Genomic DNA, 23921 nt, shown 5'->3' with positions numbered 1-23921 from the left:
CTGCACCGCCGTGGCAAAAGGGACAAATGGGACCAAGCCCTGAAGACCAGCTGGCGAGGAGAGCCCGCCTGGAGCTGTGCTGACGCAACCCACCGCTGCCAGCGGTGAGCAGTGGCGTTACAAACAATAGGTCAACCATGCGACATCTTACTCCTAGAACTTCACACTCATCTGTGCGATAAACCTTCTAGAGCACTCTTCCTGTGACACAGCCTCCACTGCACGTGCATTAAAGCAGAGAGTGTGGCAGATGGTAGATTTATTAATCTTAGGGCCTTCCCAACCCTCGCCTCCTCCTGTGACCCCCCCTTAGAGGATGACTGATTTCTTTTGGTGTTCAGAGTCAATATAATTTTCTAGCACCATCTGAAATCGGTTATAATGATTGGGGAAGAGCACCGCACTGCTGACTAAGGAGAGAAAATGTGTTGGCGACCTTCGGGGTCAAGACTAAGAAAACGGAAATATCAAGGTGGTTCTTCTTTTTTAAGTTTCATTGCCGAGAATTAACGTGTGTTTTAATGCTAATAAATTCTAATAATGCTAATAAATGCTAATAACTATTAGCATATTCCTAGTGTCTGTATTTTAGAAGAATTCCACACACTTTGTAGGGATGTTTGTTTTGATGCTGGACACCTAGGAAAAAGTGGGTGAAGTCAGTTCCTCGGGTCATTTGCAAGGTGTCGTGAGGAGGGAGTAATTTCTGCTCCCAGTGAGAAGCCTGTGAACCTCACCTTTGACACTCCCCTGCCTCCGTGGAGTAGAGTGAATTCCATGGTCAGCCAGGTCTTTTTCTTGAAGGCAGCGTCAGGCTCAGATGGCTGGAAGTTAAATCTAACAAGGCGTGTGAAGGAAGGTGCAGAGATGACTGAGTTTATCTTTCTAGGGCATGATGAAGTTAACGTTTCCATTCAGTGTAGCAAACAAGCTGAAGAAGGCCTCAGGTTACATTTGAACCATTTTCCTGAACTTTTCTTTCTTACTATGGATGGGAAGTTGTTAAGACTGAAAACCACCCTTGAGTTTCTAGTCCCAGGCCCGGGAGGAGCACAGAAGGGCGCAGGAGTGAGCTGTCTGAGTCACCCCACCTCCCAGGCCTCCTCTATCGCTGCTGCCCCGGGTGCTGACATGGCCAGCGTCAGCCTGACCTTGCCCGCTGCCTTCCCGCGCCGTCCCAGAACACGGAAGGGGCTCCTGTGGGAAGTCGAGGCCTGGACCTTCCATCTTCTTTCTGGCCTGGAGCAGCCCTGGAGCCTGACTGACATTGGGCGGCGCCTCGACCTGCTTCACAAAGCTCAGACCTCCGCCTCCCTGCCCACTCTGCCTCTCCCCACTCCCGCCTGCAATTTGTCGGGGAGAGTCCTTCCACTTTAGGGCCAAGACATGGGATCTGTCATCAAAACATTCTGTCAACCACGCACATCAAGTAAGACCATTTCGCTGCTGCTTTTTCTGCCCTCTGGTTATTCCTTCCCCAGAACTCTGTTGCTTTCTTACCTGCTCTTTTTCCCCTAAGCAGCCTTACTTATTACTCCCCTGGTTCAGATACACCTGCTACATGATGATTTTCCTCAAATTAGAATTCTAGCTACGAAGATTTTTCTGAATTCCTTGTGTCCATATTTCTATTTTTTTCCCCATACAAAATCTTTGATTTTGCAAAGAATCACTTGTTCACTCCAACAGCTTTACCAGACTTGGCCACCTGATAAGTTACACACACACACACGCAAGATAATTGGCACAGTTCTTCAGTTGGTCTAGTCAGGACCAAGTGGTCACATTCCCCACAGCCTTCTTCCACGAGAACGTCTTACTCAAGATGGGCTGTGGGGCATCTGTACTTGAACTTTGCCTCCAGAGAAGACTAGGTAGTTTAACCTGCTATTCTAAGCAACAGGGATCCTAGTTCCCCCACCAGGGATTGAACCTGGGCCCCTGGGAGTGAAAGCATGCGGTCTTAACCACTGCACCGCCAGAGGATTCCACCCCCGCCCCATTCTTTGGTCTCCGTTATAATGCTAAAGCTGTGCTGATTTTCGTCCCCAAAACCAGCTCTCCCTGCTCTCCACCCACCACGCTCAGGCTGGCCGCCTGAGAAGTGTCTGCCTTTCCCCTCTGCCGCCCCAGCCTCACTGCACTCACCAGGCCGTGCTGCTCCTCTGCCCTGCCTTTCTAAAATCCACCCCCACCCCTAGTGGCCCAGGCGGCTTTCTCATCCCACCTCTCACCTTCCATCCAGATTCTGTGTTTCTCCAGTTATCCTCCTGACATGTGTGACTTGGGGGTTTTCACCCCTGACTACATGGCTATCTTCCTCTCCAGACCCATCTCCGCCCCAGGGCCCAGCTTCTGAGCTCAACCAGCTGCTTGCTGCTGCCAGCCTGCAGCTACCTTCACACCTCCAAGCCTGTGTGTGATAGTTCCTCCACCCGGATCTTCCTTCTCCTCCTCAGCCTGGGAACTCCGGCTTATTCTCCAGCTTCTGACTCAGGTGATGCTAAATCAGAAAATAAACAAAAATGATAATAACAATAGCAGCAGCTAACACTGAGCTCCTATTTTGTGCAAGGCACTTGCTAAGCATTTTTATATGAGTTATCTCATTTAACTGAACTCTGAATATCATCCTATGAAGTAGATCTTATTACTGTCATTCCCATTTTGCACTGGAGGACAAGCAAAAAGAAATGATTTGTCAGTGATCGTGTAACCTTAAGATTTTTGTGCAGGAGTACAAACCCAAATCACTGATTCCAGGGCTCTTCTCTTCATTAGTGCTGCTTTCTCCACTGTGGGTATAACCATCAGTTCAGTTCAGCTCAGTCACTCAGTCGTGCCTGACTCTTTGTGACCCTATGGACTGCAGCACGCCAGGCCTGTTCATTTGGTAGGCAGGCTCTCAGATGGCCCCCTCTGCTTCCCACCTGTGGGTCTTCATACCCAGTGTAATCCCCTCCCCTTAAGTGTGGGCTGGACCTAGTGGCTTGCTTCTTGCAAATAAAATAACAGCAAAAAGTGATAGGATGTCACTTTTGAGATTAAGTCACAAATGGCTGTGATTCTGTCATGTTCTTGTTTTGCTGTCTCTCTCTCTCTCTCTCTCTCTCTCTGAGCAAAGGCACCTGCCACATTGGGAGCTGCCCTGTGGAGAGGCACATCTGGCAAGGAACTGACGTCTTCAGACAGTAGCTCCTGATAACCCAAGGCCTGCCAAGAGCCATGTGAGTGAACTTGGAAATGAGTCCTCCTGCAAACAGCCTGGGGGCGACTGCAGCTGCAGCTAAACCCTTGACTGTGGCCTGTGAGAGACCCTGAGTCAGAGAACCCAGTTAAATGTGCCCGGATTTCTGACCCATAGAAATTGGGACATTAAAACAACAAAATAAATACAGGTTTGTTGTTTTAAGCCACTGGGTTTGGGGTTGTTTGTTACACAGCAGTAGGTAACCGTGCAGCTCATGGTACTCATGTCTAAACTCAGACTTTCTGCTTACAGTACCCAATTTTTTAGATAAACTTCTTGTTGGAATAACTTTGCATTAAAAAAAGGAGGTAAAAAGAGTACAAAGAAGTTTTCTCTCTCACCCGGTGTTATGTTGTATTTGTAATCATGGTACACTGTCTACACTAACAAACCAACACTGGTGCTTTACTGTTCATTAAGTTTCAGAATTGATTCACAGCTCACTAGTTTCCCACCAATGTGCTTTTACTGTTCCACAATTAGGGTTGCATTTTTAATAGCATAATAGATATCATACCCCATAACTATGTGTTTGTGTATATGTGTGTGTGTAGAACAAGATGAAATATATTATATATGTGTTTGCTAAAATCTGAAAGATATATTATTTATTATTCCTTAAATAATAAAGGAAAATTAGAAAAGTCTTTAATTAGGGATATTGTTTATAATTATTTAGAAAAATAATCATTACATTAACTAAAACTATTATGTGAAGTTACTAAGGAGGGAGGTGTGAGTGGCTTCCAAGTAATAAATGATAAGGCCCTAACAAGTCATAAATAGTTTTATAAAGTCAAATATATGTTGCTAAAAACCTTTAGAGTTTTCCACTTATTAATAAGTATATTGAATGCGACAAGATTCACAAATGGTTCTTTTGCATTAAGATGCTGGCATAAATTAATTTATTTATGTAATACGCAAATACTTAATTTGCTTGTAACTATTTAAACGGAGACTGTTCAACTGAGAGTACTAATGTGCATTTCTCTTGATTCCTATGCAGTGCGACCCTGGCAAGTCACTTGGTCTTTCTGGGTTTTTCCTTGGAATGAATTTATATTACTAGATTTTTGCCATGAATTAACCATGGACTATAACTACTTAGTAGTTGTAAATGTTTTGCAAACAAAATTCTGTGTACAGCATTTAATAATAAACTACTGTCTAATTAAACATTTAGCTGCATTATTTTGCAGCATTGTTCCAAGTGATTCTTAAAGAACAATCCATGTAAAAGTAAAACTTTTAGGAAGGAATGAGTGGTGTTGCTTAAAGGAGAAAAGACATTCCATTTCTACACACACTCTTGTGGTTGGATTTTTAAGTAGGGTGTACAAAGGAGGAAGTTGAGTGACTTAGGAGAAAATAACAAGTAAGGCAAAACTTCAGATAGATCCTGAAAAGCTATTAAGTGAGATAGGATTTTTCAAGTCCTCTTGGTGGCCTAACAAAATCCCAAATAAACAAACCACTAAAAATAACAACAGAAACAAATTTGAACTTTGAAAATAATGTACACATGAGACCCAAGTCTTAGTGGTCAAGATTTACTTCCTGGCTTGTCTCTGAGGGGTCAAGCCCTTCTTTCTGGCCAGAATGACATACCTGATGTTCAGTAATTAACTACTGAATGAAACAGACAATAGAAGATGTTGCAGCAGCAAGAGATGCCAACAAAAGAGAAATAAATATGATTGGGGGGAAAAAGGAGCAGAACACAGTGTAACCTCATTCACAAGCCGTCACTTTCCAGAACTCTGAATCCATTAAGTTTTCCGCACTTCTCTACTTTGAAAGTGTCAGATGACAAGAAAGCAAGCTGTTAAGTTTACTGAAAAATGCATGCATAAATATTTCTAATATTATGTTTGGAGGTTAGTACATAATTCATTTCTGTCTAATGTGCCTAAAATATAATCTTGGCTATTCAGAATGATGACTGATCCTCAGAAACCGTGGAAACCATAAATCATCGAAAGCTTCAATCATATTCATCACCCTATGCTTACTAAAGCCAGAAGAATGTAGAAATATGCTGTCGAGACTTTGTAAACACCTCTCGTTTAGCAAAAAATTAAAATCAAATCTGTATACTCTATAGACAGAACCCAGTATTCTTTAAATTTTATTACTGAGATGCAAGTTACCTGACATAAAGTTCACCATTTTAACCACTTACAATGTACAGCTCAGTGGCTTTTCCTACATTCATATTGTTGTGTAACCTTCACCACTACCTAGTTCCAGAACATTTTCATCACTCCCAAAAGAAATTCTGTAGCTGTTAAGCAAGATCTCCTCAGTGCCCCCTCTGCCACCCATCCGCTTTCCGTGGATTTGCCTGTCCTGGTGTATGTGCGTGCGAAGTTGCTTCAGTTGTGTCCGACTCTTTGTGACCCTATGGACCATGCCCCACCAGGCTCCTCTATCTGGGATTCTCCAGGCAAGAATATGGGAGTGGTCTGGATGTCCTCCTCCAGTGTACCTTCCCGACCCAGGGATCAAACCCACGTCTCAACATCTCCAGCACTGACCGGCAGGTTCTTTACCACTAGCGCCATCTGGGAAGCCCTGCCTGTTGTGGACGTCATGCCAAATGGATACACACAGCATGAGGGCCTGGCTCCACTCACTTGGCGTAATATTTTCAAGTCTCACCCATGTCGCAGTGTCTGTACTTCATTGCTTTTGTGACTGAATCATATCCCACTGTATGTAGACCACGTTTTGTTTATTTGCTATCAGTCTGATGGGCATTTGGCTTGTCTTTCTTTACGTTTACATTCTTATTTCTCGCAATGGCATACATGACCATAGACTATCAAGTCAGATGGTGCTGGTCCCACAATAACAAAGGGCCATCCTCTGCCCTTCCACAAGCAGCCATTTTCAGCCCATTTGTTTCTTCTGGTTATTTTCCTCTATTTAAAATGCTCATAAAATGCTACTTCCTCATTTCTGCTTTATTTATTTTACTTTTTCTACTATGGGAAATGAGGATTTAGTTCTAACATCGCACTTTAAGTACATACTACTCCATTTACCATCACAGTTTAGTTACAGTACAATTTTTGGTTAAACCAAGAATTAGTGTCAGTGATTATATAAATACTGTTGAAAGCATGAGTGAGTGAGTGAAATCTCTCAGTTGTGTATGACTCTATGAGACCCCATGGATTTTAGCCTACTAGGATCCTCCACCCATGGGATTTTCCAGGCAAGAGTACTGAAGTGGGTTGTCATTTCCTTCTCCAGGGGATCTTCCCAACCCTGGGATTGAACCCAGGTCTACATAATTTTACATTTCTTTTTAAACTTTTAATACTGAAATTAGTAGTTTCATAATTTTAACTTGATTAATTTTCTATATACTTATTTCCCAGTCTTCACTATGAAACCATAAGACCATCTTAGCATTTTTTTCTTGGAGCTATGTATCCTCCCGTGGTGATCTGGACTGGCTGTTTTCTGGGCATGGTTCCCAGCCATCATCCCAGGACTTAATTTCATTATCATACTAGAAATTCCTTTTCTTCTCTCCTGGGTTGGATTCCCCACCCTGGATCCTGGAATGTTTCTTGCTTTACTTTTAACTTCGTGCCCATCCTTCAGTAGTTTTCCTAAGAAAGGATGTGCGTGCTAAGTTGCCTCAGTCGTGTCCGACTCTTTGCAATCCTACGGACTGTAGCCCACTAGATTCCTCTGTCCATCGGATTCTCCAGGCAAAATACCAGAGTGGGTTGCCATGCCCTCCTCCAGGGGATTTTCCCAACCAGGGATCAAACCCGCATCTCTGTCTCCTGCTTTGGCAAGCAGGTTCTTTACCACTAGTGCCACCTGGGAAGCCCTCAAGAAAGAATGACCAGGAGGTAATTTTTTGAGGCTTTTCATTTTACTTTTATGTTAATTCCTGATTGGAAAACAAGACATTTGTTTTCTAGCTCCCTGTGTTGCTGAGTAGTCTGATACAATGCTGATTTCTGGCTCCTTTTCTCTGGGAGTGTTTAGGAGATTCTGTTTCTTCCTTACATTGTTTAAATTTCATAATTATGTGTATGATCGAGGTTTTGTTCATTTATTCAGCCAGATATTTAATATCCTTTTCATCCTGGAGGTTTATTTTTTTCAACTCTCAAAAATAATTTCTGTTATTTCTTAGATAATTCCATGTATTCATTCTCACTATTCTTTCTTTCTGGAAATGTTAATTTTCCTATATTGGGCCTCCTGGACAATCTCTGTTATTTTTCTTTTTTTTCCCTTCCAGTTTCCTATCTTTTTTATCTTAGTTCTCATTTCTGGGACAATTCCCACCTATATTTTCAAAATGTAACATCAAATTCTTATTTTTGCTAAAATGTGTTTAACGTCTGAGAGTTTTTGTCTTTTTTTTTTTTTTTTTTTTAGCCTTTTGTTCCTGTTTTGAGGATTCATGAATGCCTCTGAAGATGTTAAATAGATATTCCTCTCCCCCACCTTTTAAAGTTTTCTGCTCCCTGCACTGTTGCTGATAAACCTGTTTATCCCAGATTCTTTGTGTTTTAATTTTTGGTTTTGTCTTTCATGTTAGAGGCTTTATCAGATGTCTTGTGATTCTTGACTATCCATTCATATTTAAGGATGGGGACTTTAAAGCTGTTGAAAGCTCTCTTTACATTGGCAGGACTTACCAACTGGTGGGCTCATCCGAGGGTGCATGAGAGGCAGAATAATGACAAAGATGTCCACATCCTAAACCCCAGAACTTGTAGAAATGATGCATCACATGGCAGAAAGGACTTTGCAGATGAGTTTCACGTTGACCCTTGAGATGGAGAGAGCAGCCTTCATTACCCAGGTGGGATCAATCTAATCACACGAGCCCTTAAAAGAGAGAATCGTTCCCAGCTGTCTTCAGAGGGAGACTTGACTACCTAAGAAAGGTCAGAGAGTTGCCACATTGCTGGCGTTGAAGATGGAGGATGTGAGTCACAAGCCAGAGAATACAGTCGGCTTCTGAGAAGCTGGAAAAAGAAGGTAACAGAATCTCCGCCAAAACTTCCAGGAGGGAATGCAGCCTGCGGACACCGCTTTTACTCCAGTGAGACCTACTTCAGACTTCTGGCCTCCAGAATGGTAAGGTCATAAATTTATGTTGTTTTAAGTAACTGAGTTTGTAAAAATTTGTGACAGCAGCAATAGAAAACTAATACAGGGTGATTGGCTTCCCTGGTAGCTCAAACAGTAAAAGAATCTGCCTGAAATGCAGGAGATCCAAGTTCAATCCCAGGGTCAGGAAGATTCCTCTGGAGAAGGGAATGGCAACCTACTCCAGTATTCTTGCCTGGAGAATCCCATGGACAGAGGAGCCTGGCGGGCTCCAGGCCATGGGGTTGCAAAGAGTCAGACATGGCTGAGTGACTAACCCTTTCACTACAGGGTGATTGGAAGGATGGCTGCTCACTGAGAATTCCCAATTTCATTCTCTATAACATTTTTTATTTTTTTCTCTTTTTGGTGTGATCAGTTTCTTCTGTGATGAATCCTTCATTCTTCTGCTGGGGGTCTATCAGCCTCAAAGAGAATCACCACAGGTTTCACTAGAATAAATTAATTATAGCCATTAATGCGTGTGTGTTTAGTCACTAAGTCATGTCTGACACTGCGACCCCATGGACTGTAGCCTGCCAGGCTCCTCTGTCCATGGGATTCTCCAGGCAAGAACACTGGAGTTAGATTGCCATTTTCTCCTCCAGGGGATCTTCCCAACCTGGGGATTGAACCTATGTCTCTTATGTTTCCGGCATTGGTCAGGTGGGTTCTTCACACTAGTGCCACCTGGGAAGCCCATACAGGCTTTAGGGTCTTCACAAATGTGGGAGGAGGTTTGCTGGGAAAGGGGAGGGCTTGAAAGCTGCAGCTAGAGAATTAGTGAAATTGTCACTGAAGGCGTGAGCCTACAACATGAGCAGAAGCTGGAGGTACCAGGCAATTCCAAGAAGCCACAGCATCTACCAACCAAAAGGGGCCGTGAAATGGGAGCTTGTGGGGAGAGATCCGTGTACTCACCACATCTGACCATTGGAATAATGGTGTTCCCTCCACTCTGGCACCCAAATCTTATTCACGTTCCTCTCACTGGCAGACTGGGCCTGGAATCGTGCCAGGAAAGGGGTTCTGGGGAGGGTGGCTCCCAGCCTTAGACAGGCATGGTGACAACCACGAGTAGACAGCCCAGCATGGAAGTGAATTATAAGCTTGGCTGCCAGGTTCTGGAAACTGAACTGAGGAAAGCAGCTAGAAGCTGAACAATGAGGGAAGCTCACTGTTCACAACATGGACTTAAATCTAACCGTCTTCGCAGTAAGGCACTTTATCTTCCCATGGCTGTGCCTGAGATTCCCTGAGTCCAGAGCCTCTCCAGAGAATGGAATTTGTGTTGGGGAGGACAGGGGAGAAGACTGGAGTTTCAGCTGAGCCCTCACCCAGACTCCCAGTGAGGCCTATTTTTGATCCCCATTTTCAGAGGCGACTGCATCTTCCACTTTCCACCAATCTGCACAGGTATCAGTTTGCTGGGGTCTTAAGGCTTTGGCCTGTTTCCCTACCACATACCTGTCTCCTCTCTTAAGAGTTTGTCCACAGCCTCACGGGCTGCTGTCTACTCTGGTATTCTCTTTGTCTTTATTGGTTCATACTTATTTTACTCTTTATTATCATGTTAGTGGGATTTCAGAAGGAAGTCAACAACCTATGAGTTCACTGTGTTTAACTGAACATCTATAAGGTTTTTAAGGTTAATTGTATAATATTGTGTAAAGAGCTCAAAGCCAGCTGGCTTAGGTCTAGTTTCAGCTACCTTACCATTTTAAGGAGCCAAATTTTCTCATCTCTGAAATGAAGTGGTCCCAGCAGGGTCATTTTTCAAGACTCCAATGAAAGCTGTGGTCCTTCTCCCTTAAAAGAAAAACAGTACACATGTGTACACACACACACACACGAGTATATTTTAGATGGTTCACAGGTCCCTGAGGGCCTTCCAAGAAGCCTCCAAGGGTATTAACCCCAAAGTTCAGAACCCCTGACTTATATTGCTTCTGAGGCCACTTTTAGATTGGACATTCTGATTGTTCAAAGCTGTAAGGTTTAAATGAAGTATATTTCAAAGGTGACATTTCAAGGCCTTTTTAAGAGTTAAGGAAATAGTTTTCAATGTACTAGTTGTCAAGAAACCAAAAAAGCTGGAGTCCAGGTATTAGTCTTCATTCAGTTCAGAGGAATCAAGAGACTTAATTTGCAGCAACATGGATGGACCTAGAGATGATCATACTTAGTGAAGTAAGTCAGAGAGAGACACATACCATTTAATATCACTTATATGTGCAGTCAAAAATATAACACAAACGAGCACATCTAGGAACAAAGACAGATTCACAAATACAGAGGAGATACTTGTGGCTACCAGAGGTGAGGGGGAAGGATTGGGAATCTGGTATTAACAGATGCAAACTATTATATATATATATAGGACGGATGAACAGCAAGGTCCTACTGTACAGCACAGGGAACTATATTCAATATCCTGGGATAAACCACAGTGGAAAAAATATAAAAAAATATATATTTATGTATAACTGAGTCCCTTTTCTGTTCAGTAGAAATTAAACCCAACATTATAAATCAGCTATACTTCAATAAAATTTTCTGAAGTAAATTTAAAAAGGGGCTTCGAGGTTTAAGTGGCTTGTGGACTTCTAGATGATTAATTGGCATGCCTGGTGGAAGGAGTGACCAGAGATTAAAGGAACCTTCTCATTTGCTCATCATGAAAAAGACCATGAAATCCTCGTGAGAAATCTTAGAAGTTTCGCCAGCAGGCATCGAGGGTAGTCCAGGTTACTTTAGCAGTAGTCTCCCTGACAGTACACTCTTCAGCACACAATTTTTTAAATTAATTTTTGGCTGCACTGATCTTCATGGCGGTGCACAGGCTCCTTATCGTGGTGGCTTCTCTTGTTGCAGAGCTAGGCTCCAGGCGCATGGGCTTTGGTAGTCACAGCACACAGGCTCAGAGTTGTGGAATGCAGGCCTAGTTGCCCCACAGCAGGGAGCAAACCTGTGTCCCCTGCATTGGCAGGCAGACTCCCAACCCCTGGACCACCAGGGAAGCCCCCACAATTTTTAATAATGATGTCAAGAAAACAAGTTCAGCTGAGCTATAGATGCTAGACAGTAGCATCACTATGTACCCAAACAACCCTATATTGGTTTTGGTCTTTTTGTTTTAGCTCTTTAGGACCTGAGGGGCAGCATAGCTGCTGAGGTTCTGTTCGTATAATTGTATTATGCTCTGTGTGGATAAGGGGCAAGATGACTTGTTTGGTGCTGCATGTAAGTGGCTGACAAAGAGAACTTTTTCTGTTTTGCTGAGAAAGATGAGAGGAACAAGGGCACAGCTTTTGCCTAAGTCAGGAGGAAATGTGAAGGGGAGGGTCTCTCCTAACTGTCCTCCAAGAAATCAGAGCAACATTGCAGTTACAGTTCTTTATCTCTGGACCCGATGAGAGCTTAGATCAACCCTACGAGGCTTTTTGCTGTTGTTGTTCAGCTGCTCAATCGTGTCCAATTCTTTGTGACCCCATGGACTGCAGTATACCTGGCTTCCCTGTCCTTCGCTATCTCCCAGAGCTTCCTCAAACTCATGTCCATTGAGTCAATGATGACATCCAACCATCTCATCCTCTGTCACTTCCTTCTGCTGCCCTCAATCTTTCCCAGCATCAAGGTTTTTTCCACTGAGTCATTTAATGTCTTTGTTATCTGGTTGAAGCTACTGGACTCCGGATGTAGGGCCATAATAAGATTACTACTGAGTGGACGGATGCCACACACCTGTAACCTTGGGACCATCTTCCTTTGCCTTGGTAGTTTTGTTCATCCTGTTCTTTCTTTTACATGTTGTAAGTTTTAGAAAGTTGAGCCTTTTTTTTTAAGTACGTAAAAAATTTGTTAGAAATAAAAGCAAATTCTAACAACAGGACACTATTTTTGCTCCCATTACAGTAGCAACATATTCATTTACGATAGTAAATGCCCAATGTCAGGAACTGCCAGGGAGAAGGGTAAAGCGGCACAGGGCCCCAAGGTGTGAGTGTCAGGAAGCAGAGCCGTGAGGATGCACGCACCCCTCGAGCCCCGCACCCCCACTCATGACACAGTCAAGGCAGTGATACGAAGGTGTGGACAGAGTCATCTACAAGGCTGCACCTTATATCACACGGTTTATGAGAAACTGGAGACAGTCTAATAGTGGATCACTTAAATTATTGGATCAATAATAGTGGATCACTTAAAAATAGTGGATCACTTAAATAAATAAACAGAAATACAAATGATGTACTCAATACAATGGTGGGCAGAGATGGACTCCTACCTACACGTGAAGTCAGTATTTTGTTAAATGGAAAAAGCAAGTTATGAGAGCAACTGCTGAGCCTACCGAGTACCAGTTATGTTTGATCATGTCATACAGCATATAGTTAAAGCAGTGGCTTCACCAGCCACTCATTTTTTTAAAGACTTTGAGATGGGTTTTAACAGTATAAGGGGGTGACGGAGGATGAGATGGTTGGATGGCATCGTCGACTCAATTGACATGAGTTTGAGCAAACTCCAGGAGATCGTGAAGGACAGGGAAGCCTGGCATGCTGCAGTCCATGGGGTCACAAGGAGTTGAACACAACCGAGTGAGTGAACAACAACCTCATTCTACAGTTGGTAAAAACGAGAGGTATCCAAAAGGAGAACTGTTTTCTCAGGTTCAGCAGGCAGTGAGGGTTGGGAAGAGCATCCCACCAGCATCCTGTCTGTCCTACACCATCTATGCACAATGGCCACCCAAGGCCATGAGTTTTGATTTTTCTGATACCGGAGCTTAGAACCCTATAGAAATTGTTTTAAATTGATGAAAGAATTTTTTGGCATTGATTTTTTTTTTTTTTTTTTTTTTTAATCCCCATGACCTGGTTCTAGAGAAGTTCTGAGCTCCACACCCCTCATTTACTCACACTCTCAAGGCCAAGCAACAACCTTTAGCCAGCTGCTTTGGACCCACCCTGCTTTGAAAAGGCTCATTCCACCCAGGTGGCCTTAGTATCCAATGGCCAACCCTGCCCACTGCGTGGAAACAATAGATAAGTGCCTGAGCTGGCACTGCCCTGGTATGTGGGTGCGGTTGGGAAGCTTCAGGCCAAACTGTGCAGACTTGCTGTCTCAGGATTAGCACTTTCTAAAGCTAGAGAAGACATGAGTGGCGGTGGGTGCATAATTCTTCCTTCGGGGAGGTAAGAGGGGTCTGTAGGTGGACAGGGAGCTTGTTCATCAAATTCCGAGGAGGTAGTCAAAGAGGAGGAGGAGGAAAGAAGGTCCATGTTAAATCTACTGCTTTTTATAAATCCTGCCTCCAGGGAAACAAACATCCTCAGAAGTGTGGCACCGCACCAGTCTGCATCAGCCCTCAGCGTGTTGGACACCTCCCGCCATGGGCTGGGCAGAGATGGTGCAGGCCTGGCAGAGGGTGAGCAGCCAGTCCTGTGCCAAAGGCTTGATGTGGCAGGAGGTGACAGGACAAAGGTACTGGACTGTGCCAGCTGGGCGCCAGCCTTCTTAGCTGTCAGAACTGGTCTTGGAAAAAAGCACAGCCCCTGGGTGTGCTTTTGAAAGAGGCATTTTTACTCTATGAAAACAGCTGCCCCTCCCTTCAGGCTTCCTTCCTGTGACTGAACAGGCCAGAGGGGAAGGTCAAGGGCAGGCAGGAGAACCAGGACGAAGGACTAAGGTGTGCATTGTACATGGAACCCTGTGGTCATCCCAGCTCACTTACTGACTTCCTGCAAAAAATAAAGTTGGGTGGGGGAGAGGCCGGGAGAAACATAAATGCGCAGACCTTCCACAATAAAACAGTGAACAATTACGAAATTCTTGCCTGCAAATGACTGTGAAATGACTTTGGTAAACGTCCTGTTTCCATCCTGATGGGCTGAAAGAAACCACTAGCCCCATTTTTCCTCAATACCTCCTTGAGATGTCTTGAAAATAAAAGTGGTAATGGCCATAAAGAGAGAAAGAGGGATTGTGGTCATGTATATTGGTCTTTTTTTTATCTAAAGATGATGTGTCCGACCTGAAATTATCACAACATTGTTAATCAGCTATACCCCAATACAAAAAAAAAAAAAAAAAGTTTAAAGTCTGGAACAAAACAAAAAAGATGTGTCCTGCTGAGATGGGCTAGATTCTAGGTCCTTGGGTAAGCTTTTCCTGAGCTCATACCTCTTGTCCCCGAAGCAAGAGTTCCTCAGTGCTGTCCAGTGTGAGGATTACGATCTGCTAGGTTGTGGGAGTGTCCCAAAGGCTCAGAACATGTGACTTGTTCCACTTTGCCTTCTGGAGCACAACGCTGGCCCTAGGAGGCAGTCATCCCCCATTTCTTTAGTATCTCAGCACAATTCAGTTGAATAAAGATTTCTTGAGCACCTACAGTGTTCCAGGCACTGTCTAGGCTTTGAGAGGCGAGTTCCTCTGTAACATGCCCAGAACTCTGCTTCTCAGGCCATTTCCACCTCAAGATATTGGTGAACTGATTGCAAATGCTATCTTTTCATGCTATTAAATCCCACACTACTCTCCCCATGCTGCTTACCTAGCATGCCACAACTTTCTAAAGTACTTTTTAATTTCTGAGACAGAAGAGAGAACTTTGTGCTCAGTTGTGTCCAACTCTTTGCCTGGACTGTAGCCAGCTAGGCTCCTCTGTACATGGGATTCTCTAGGCAAGAATACTGGAGTGGGTTGTCATCTCCTTCTCCAGGGGATCCTCCCGACCCAGGGATCAAACCTGGGTCTCCTGCATTGCAAGTGGATTCTTTACCAACTGGGCCACCAGGGAACCCTAAGTCCTGAGAAAGGGACCCTAAGAAGAGCAGGAGGAAGCCCTGATGCTTAATTAGGTTGCAACTGGAATCCTGTTGCAACCAGGGTCCTCCCTAGTCAGCGGAGGAAGGTTTGATCATGTGGTTTGTCCTTCCCAAACAAATTGCTGTGTAGCCCGTGATTTACACCACCTCCATACAGTAATCTCTGCCTTGTTCGTTTGCAGAGAGCTGGTGGAGATGGAGCTGCAATGTGTGTCCATGGAGCAGATTAAACACTATCTGCCCCAACCTGCCTGAGACTGTCCTCTCCCTGGTTGGCAGTACTTGAATGGGGGAAGAAAAAAAAAAAGCAATCCTCCTGAATTCCCAGCAAGCAGGAGTCCCAAGAGTCATGACCAGGATCTCGTCGCAAAGTGGAATTCATCTCTAAAAAGAAATGTATGCCTAACTGGACTTCATCAATTCAGATATGTCTGCCCCTGTTCTGAAATGGAAGGTAAGTGGAAGGTCAAGACCAGAGCTCAGGACTCTGGAGAACTCCCCGCTTAGGTATTAGGTCAGAGTGGATCACAGTCCTGTCACAATTCTTCTGACCCACTGTATCTTGGTGAGAGCAATAGTATGTTTCTGCCTTCCTTTGGCATCACTCACATTCATGTTTTTCTCACTTAATAGGCTGTAAGCTTTTTGACGTCAGGGTCCACATTCCCAGCACGTGCCTTGCACTGTGTGGGTAAGCACTCAGTGGAGCGTTGGCATGAAAAGTGCTGTTTTCCACAAACTCTGTTTTTAGAGGATTAACCTATGATAAAGCTTTATGTCAACACAGATTTGCTGGGTGTCAGCAAGGCAGCACCACACTGAAGTTGGAAACCCCCACTCTGAGAAGCAGAAGTCTCTCTCTAGTCATTATCTTAGGAAATGTGGTTTAGCTGTTGTTACTCCCTTAGAAATTGAGGGTAAAATATTGCACTTGACCTGTGTTCCATTGACTTTGGCACCAGTTGGTTTTCAGACTATTTAAAAACCTTCTACTAATATTCAAATGAAGTTCAGGAACTGGGAGCATCCTAATCTATAAATTTTAGCCAGAAATTCTCTGCCTATCTTACATTCCTTAAAAGGAGCTCGAGAGAGCAGATGGACTTTATAGCTTAAATATGTGGCTTTAGGAGGGGCACACACTTCTTTATACCACTTTAAACACATTCCGCATCTGTGAGAACGTAAAGCTACTGCCATTGTAGGAGATGAATTTTCAAGATCAGATGATTCAGCACCATGGTCAGGGCCAAAGAGATTGAATTTGGGCCTGAAGTAAATCCTCTCTATAGGAGGGAAATAAAGGGAATCTTTACCTGAAGAATTCTCCTTCTAAACAATAATGAGATACCACTATACCTACTAGAATGGCCAAAATGCAGAACGCTGGCAAAGCCAAATGCCAAAAAGAATGTGGTGCAACAAGAATTCTCATTCTTCATGGGTAGGAATGCAGAATGGTTCATATCAGCCACTCTGGAAGGTAGTCTGGTGTCTCACAAAACTAAACATACTCTTTATACAATCCAGCAATCATGCCCCTTGAAAGAATTGAAAACTTATATCCACGTAAAAACCTGTACATGGATGTTTATAGCAGATTTATCCATAATTGTCAAAACTTAAGAGACAACCAAGATGTCCTTCAGTAGGTGAATGGATAAATAAGCGGTGGTACATCCAGACAATGGAATAGTATTCAGCACTGAAAAAATGAGCTATTGAACTTTGAAAAGGAAACTTCTGTGCATACTGGTGAATGAAAGAAGCCAATTCAAAAAGGCTACAAACTTTATGATTCCAACTATATGACATTCTGGAAAAGGCAAAACTCTGGAGATAAGAGCAAGACCAGTGATTGCCAGAGGTTAGGTGGGGATGGAGGGATAAACAAGTGGAGAACAGGGGATTTTCAGGACAGTGAAGATACTCTGCATGATGCTATAGTGGTGGATACATGCCACTATAGATTTGTCCAAACTGGTAGAATGTACAGCACCAAGAGGGAACCCTCATGTAGACTAAGGACTTGGAGTGGTAACAGAGTGTCACTGTAGATTCATCATTTGTAACAAGTGTACACCCTGGTGGGGGATATTGTAATAGAGGCTATCCACATGTGAGGACCGATTATACGGGAAACCTCTGAACCTTCCTAAAACTTGTGCTGTAATCCTAAACCATTTTTTTTTAACATTTTTTAAAAAGAAGTCTTTAAAAAAGAATTCACCTTCTTCCCTGACTCTAATGGCTGGTCAAGCCAGTGCTTAGGTCAGCCAAAGAAAAGATGCTCGAAGCCCCAGCTCCACCCTGTGACAGGAACCACTCTGTCCTCAGGTGTTGCCTGGACTGGAACCCATATCCACATATCAATCTGGACTTACTCCTTTAAGTGTAAGAGTTTGGAAGTAGCTGCTTTTCCCATGCTGATTTTCAATGTCTGCTAATCTGAAATGGGAAAAAGCCATCATATATCTTTTAGTTGTGTTAATCCAGATGTCTGAAGGGTCCTCTGAAACAGAAGGTAGGGGCTGACCTCAAGGACCCGGAAGGAAGACTTGGCCCCAGAATCATCCTTTGCCCTTCCCAATGGCTCTTCTATGGGAAAAGCGAAACCTATGTGAGTGCAGGCAAACTTATAATACACATGACCTTGAAGGACAGAGTGGGCAGGTACTAACACCTGCTGACCAACCCCTGTGTGCCAGGTGTGAAATGGAAACCGCCTTGTCATCTGCACGGCAGCCTGATGCAAGTGCGAGTCTCTAACTCCAGTTCACAGGAACATGTGCACAAGCACAGATGTGGCGCACAGCTGTGGTGGGTGGAAAAGAAAACCGTTCTTGTTAATAACCTGTATGCCTTCCATTATGTGATACATGCACTCCTAAAGAGGCATATGAGTTAAGCTCTACATTCATGTTGTGTTGTCTTAGAGAGCACATCATTCAAGTTTTCTTTTTCCCTTATTTCAGAAAGTTTAGAATCCAGAACTAGAATTGAAATCCTTCCAGTGGGAATATAAAATGTTAAATGAAACACTTGGTGGTAGACGACTAATTGCTTTTCTGATCTATTCTAGAATGTATAAAATTGAACAATGTAGAATATATAAAATTGAAACCAGAATAAGTTAATATTACAAAGCTGCATGGACACACACACGCACACCACCCTCTTTAGGTCCTCGTGGGGATACACTGCGGACTTCCCAGGTGGCACTCGTGGTAAAGAAACTGCCTGCCACTGCCGGAGACACAGGAGATGCAGGTTTGATCCCTGGGTCAGGAAGATCCCCTGGAGGCGGGCATGGCAACCCACTCCAGTATTCTTGCATGGAGAATCCCATGGACAGAGCAGCTTGGTGAGCTACAGTCCATAGGGTTTCAAAGAGTTGGACACGACTGAAGTGAACTAGCACGCATGAGGATACACTGCAGGTACCGTCCCCATAACACGTGTCCTAGGAAGCGGAGCAGTGATTATGATCACAGGATGTAGTAATTAATCACCGTTAGTTGAGTGCCTGGATGCTTTCTTCAAGATCTCCTTCAAATTCTCACTTTTATTCTTCTTTTGCAAGTTCTAAAACCAGTTGCTATTTTAATACAAAAGTCTAATTGCTGTGGAATCTAATGTATGTCCTCCTTTCATACCAGATATCCTCCTTCGCAGAGACTTAATTTATAACCCTCCCATGACTCACCTTTTGGAAATGGTCTAAAAGGAACCACACCTTTTTTGGTCCCACCTACACATATTTCTAAGTCTTCAACTTTGGGGAAAAGCATTCCTGAGTTATGTTAAGTAATATGAGACAATAAAATGGACTTGTCTTACAAACACAAAACTTTAATGACAAATCAGATTTTTTTTTTTTAGGCCCCATGTGCTGCCTTCTCATACCCCACAACCTCTACTTATAAAACCTCTGCCCTTTTTTGGCATGAGTCATATCTGGAAAACATCATAGGATAGCCTGTGCCTAGTTAAATATTAAATTCTTTTTGAATTAGTGAAAAGAAACAAAGGAAAATGAAGCCTAGATACCTAAATGGTAGTATAAAATGAACAAAACAGTGAAGAATAAAGCAATGAAAGGTAAAAACTATATTCTGTGCTTTTTTGGGGATAGTATAAATTTCTAAGTTCCCAGCATTCACCCAATTTGATGATACTATGAAAAAATAATGTACATAAAATTCACATTCAAATAACTCCTGTGGCAGGCATCGCCTTTCTTTTCCCATTCTAACAGAATGCCAGTCTTGTTCACAGGATGAGACAAAATGTGCCCCCACTAAAAGTACTTGCCCACTACATGAGATGGTCCTGTGACAGTAAAGGTCAACACAACAGAAATTAACACAACATTGCAAATCAGCTATACTTCAAAAAAATACTGAAGTCAATGGAATTTTACCGTTTAGATTGGCAAAAGTCACTATCTGACATCACCAGTGTGAGCAAGGTTCTGGGGAAGTGGGATCTCTCACATCCCACCAGGAAGTGGGTAAGCTGGTGCAGTTGCTGAGGAGAGCAGTTTTCCAGATCTAGCAAAACTTACGATGAACATAGCCAAGTAACTCAGAAAATCTTGCAGTGTGCACAGGAGAGATGTAGAAGGATGTGGTGCTATTTTATAACAATGAAGTCCTGGAAATAATCTAGGTGTCTGTTAACAAGCAAACTGATCGAAACATCAGGACACAGTCTTACAGTACTAAAATGAGCAAGCGCAGAGCTCAGATCCACACAAGGAGATGTAATGATTTAGATGTAATGCACCCGGGTCTCTCTAAGAGATATTTGTTAAAATTTCAGGAATTTTGTGAGCTGGTTGATATTATAGCAATAGTTTGAGATCAGTCATGTTAGGAGTATTTACAACATTGAAATTAGAAAAAAGCAATAAATCACACCTCTTTTCACCATCACAAGAGCTGGTGGTTAAGCAGTTACCAGCACATCACTAGACAGACTTCAAAAACAGCATTTCTTTTAAAAGGCAAGTTGCAGAGTGACACCAGTGTGGTGGCATATATTTAGAGCTTAAAAACATATAGAAATATTATATATTTATAATATTTATCAATGGTAACAAAATGTCGTCTAGAAGGAAAAATGCTGGATTTGTGATAATAATTGTCTCTAGAGAGGAGGGCAATGTAATAGGCGTGGCGAAAGGGAAAGAAAGGACTTGAACTTTTTATCTGTTGTGTTCTATTTATTTTAAAATATCTTAAACCAAAAAGTGAACAAAAAGTTAATTTTTTTCAATTATGGGTGCTAAGTATAAAAATGTTTACTATTCTATGTTTATCTCTATTATTTAGATTTTAAGATAAAAAGCAAAGAATGAGTCCAAAGAAAACTTGCATACCACATTTCGTTGATGCCATGACATTGACAATAAGATGCGCTATTATTTTATACACCACTAAGAGTTTTGAAATCTGTCATTTAAGCCATGTTGATGAGGGCATATAGAATCATAAAATCATGCATTTTGGAAACAAAAGTAAATGTGTCTTAGAGTCAATAAAATGTGATATATTGGATTATGTAGAATTTTGCAGCTTCTACACAAATAGCATTGTATCAGGAAATGAGTTTGGTGCATATCACCACATAATAACAGTGCTTAAATAGCTTAGAAGTTTATCTTCATTTCACATGGACTCAGTCATGATGTGGACAGCCCAGGGCTCATGAACTGTCTATTCTATCTACATGATTTGCTCAGACCCCCAGATATCCTATATGTCATCCTATATTCAATATTTGGCTTCCATTTCCAAAGTTACTTTATGGCCCAAGACGGCTGCTGGAGTGTGAGCTGTTAATCACATTCTGGGTGTACAGCTGGGAGAGGAAAAGGGCAAAGTGCCTTCCTCCCAGCTTAGCTCTCTTTGAGGTGTGCTTAAGGAAGTCTTCATATATCCATAAAATGGGAAGAGCTCTACGAAGGCAAGTTTCCTGTCTGTGTCACCAGTGCACCCCCAGCACCCAGCACAAAGCATAGCATGCTGAAGGCACTGAAGAAAAGAAAAACATGTGAAATGAATGGATACTTGCAAGGAAATGGATAAAATGCACCATAATCATTTAAATATTTTCATAAGTAAGAAACAGGGACGTGTTCATTACAATAGAATTTGTGAAAACAGATTATAGTGTAATCCTAATTTTATTGAAAATGTATGCCTAGGGAAAGAAAGGAATATACTAATCCATTAACTGGTTTTCTAAATATATGGTGAAATTTCTCTGATTTTTAGTAATTTTTTATACTTTTATAAATTTTCCAAACTTATGCAATAAGCCAGAATATTTTTCTGATTAGAAAAAACCGAGAAGCTTTAAAAATCCCCCAATCAATCAATCAATCAAGAAGACGAATGCTTTAGTCTAAGTATTAAAATCAGGTAGTGAGTTTATAAACCAAAAAAAGTAATCAACAGCCACATGTGCTGTGGAGAGTCTAACAATCCCACTTCTCTTATCCAACAGCTTTGTTTTATTAATACAGTTGGGGAAAAGAGATGTTGACGTTTGCAGGTGACACCCATGTGGACCCATGTCTAGCCTACATTTTGGGGCAGCAAATTGATTCCCTATCCCATATCTCAGTTTTTTCAGCCTAATGGTTAGCATGTGTGTGTGCTAAGTCACTTCAGTTGTGTCTGACTCTGTATGATCCTATGGACTGCAGCCCATCAGGCTCCTCTGTCCATGGGATTCTCTAGGCAAGAATACTGGAGAGGGTTGCCATGACCCCCCTCCAGGGGACCTTCCTGACCAAGGGATCGAACCTGCATCTCTTACATCTCTGGCATCAGCAAGTGGGTTCTTTACCACTAGTGCCACCTGGGGAGCTGTAATGGTTATCATATAAACACTCATTTTTTACAAGCTTATGACAAGAGAAGTTATCCATCTATCAAAGCAAACCGATCTGCTTCCAGATCTACCTCTGATCACTTGCACATGGTTAAACTGAACTCAGCACAATGGAGAGCCACCACAACCCCTGGGTTTTCTTGCGCTTTCCCACTATTAAGAGCTAAATTGTGCCCCTTCTCCCCAGATTTCATATGTTGAAGGCCTCAATCCGAGTACCCCAGAATGTGACTACTTGGAGACAGAGGCTTTACAGAGGTAATTACGTTCAAGTGAGGTCACAGGGTGGACCCTAATTAAAAATGACTGGTGTCCTTGTAAGAAGAGGAAGTTAGGACACAGACCTGTACAAAGGGAAAGTGAGTGAAGTTGCTCAGTTGTGTCTGACTCCAGGCTCCCCCATGCATGGGATTTTCCAGGCAAGAATACTGGAGTGGGTTGCCATTTCCTTCTCCAGACCTTCCCGACCCAGGGATTGAGCCCGGGTCTCCCACATTGTATGCAGACGCTTTACTGTCTGAGCCACCAGATACAGAAAGAGGACAGCCATCTACAAGCCAAGGAGAATGACCTCTGAAGAAACGAACCCTCCCGACACCTTGATCTCAACTTCCAGCCTCCAGAATTGTGAGAAGATAGATTTCTGTTGTGTAAGCCACCCAGACTGTACAGTGCTTGTCGTGGCAGCCCTAGCAAATACACCCACTCATCATATTAATTAGATGCTTGGTGACAGTAATGGCTAATTTTATGTGGCAACTTAGCTAGTTGTGTCTCGTTGATCAGATATCAGTCTAGATGTTGCTGTGAAGGTACACTGACATGTGATCAACATTTAAATCAGTAGACTTAGGCTCTGCATAATATGGGTGGGCTTCATGCTAACAGCTGAAGGACTTGAAAGACTGAGATCCCCAAAGAGAAAAGAGTTTTGACTCCAGGCTGTCTTTGGACTCCCAACTGCAGCACCAACTCTGGCCAGCCTTCCCTGCAGAGAGCAGACTTGCCAGTCCCCAAGTTTCACAAACCTATTTTTTAAAAATACCTTCCCCTCACTGCCACACACATACATACTTCTACACACATCCTATGGTTCTGATTCCCTGGAGAACTCTGACTAACACAGTGAATAAGGACTGGTTTCCCAGGTACTTAACTCCATTGTCTTGTACTTTATGTAAAATACCTATTTATTTCCAGATTTGTGACTGGAAGGCTGGTCAGATATTTTCAAATTAATTCATCAGTGTGCTGTTCTTTCTTTTTTTAATGATGACATTGAGCTTTGCTAGAGGATGTCATCAGAGAGCCAGAAGGAATAAAGGCCGATCTCTCATCCAGAAGCCTAACAATTTACACCCACGGTGCGCTGGTGCACTGACAGCCAGTAAATTCCAATAGGATGAACAATGAAGGTTATAATTTTTAAACTGTCTTTGTTGTGAGCACCCTGCTTTTGCCTTTTGATCCTGCCTAATCTTGTTCCACCCTGTACATTTGCCGCCTCACTTCTTTCTTCAGAAATGACAAGTTCTCTTTCTGCTCTGTTAAGTACGTAAACCGAGCTGCTTATCCAGAGAGAAATCGGATAAGATAAATTAGATAAATGCAAAGGGTTTGGCTAGGGAAGAAACACAGACATCAGACAAGGAAGTCTGCGGAATGTCATCAGGCTGCATGAGGTGCCTGGCGGGTCAGGCTGCATGAGGTGCCTGGCGGGCAGGGTACCCCGGGGAGTGGGGGTGGGAAGGAATGACCCCACGCTCACCTGTAACCAGGAACACTTATTTGTGACACCCAGCTGACAA

The 23921-nt window shown here is 42.9% G+C and overlaps 1 protein-coding gene across 7 annotated transcripts in view; it reads left to right on the top strand.

Annotated features, from left to right (window-relative positions):
- Nucleotides 1-2: 2 nt before the first annotated feature.
- TSGA13 (testis specific 13) overlaps nucleotides 3-23921 on the top strand; it is a 188796-nt gene continuing 164877 nt past the window's right edge. For all 7 annotated transcript variants that reach the window (XM_061165819.1, XM_061165816.1, XM_061165817.1 and 4 more), the window contains exons 1-2: nucleotides 3-8371; nucleotides 15393-15664. In XM_061165819.1, coding sequence (XP_061021802.1) covers nucleotides 15638-15664 — 27 coding nt within the window. In that variant the 5' untranslated portion in view covers nucleotides 3-8371; nucleotides 15393-15637. The remainder of the gene's footprint in view (nucleotides 8372-15392; nucleotides 15665-23921) is intronic.

The sequence above is a fragment of the Dama dama genome, chromosome 18 (genome assembly GCF_033118175.1).
Source record: "Dama dama isolate Ldn47 chromosome 18, ASM3311817v1, whole genome shotgun sequence".
Classification (NCBI taxonomy): domain Eukaryota; kingdom Metazoa; phylum Chordata; class Mammalia; order Artiodactyla; family Cervidae; genus Dama; species Dama dama.
This window is presented reverse-complemented; position numbering and strand designations above follow the sequence as displayed.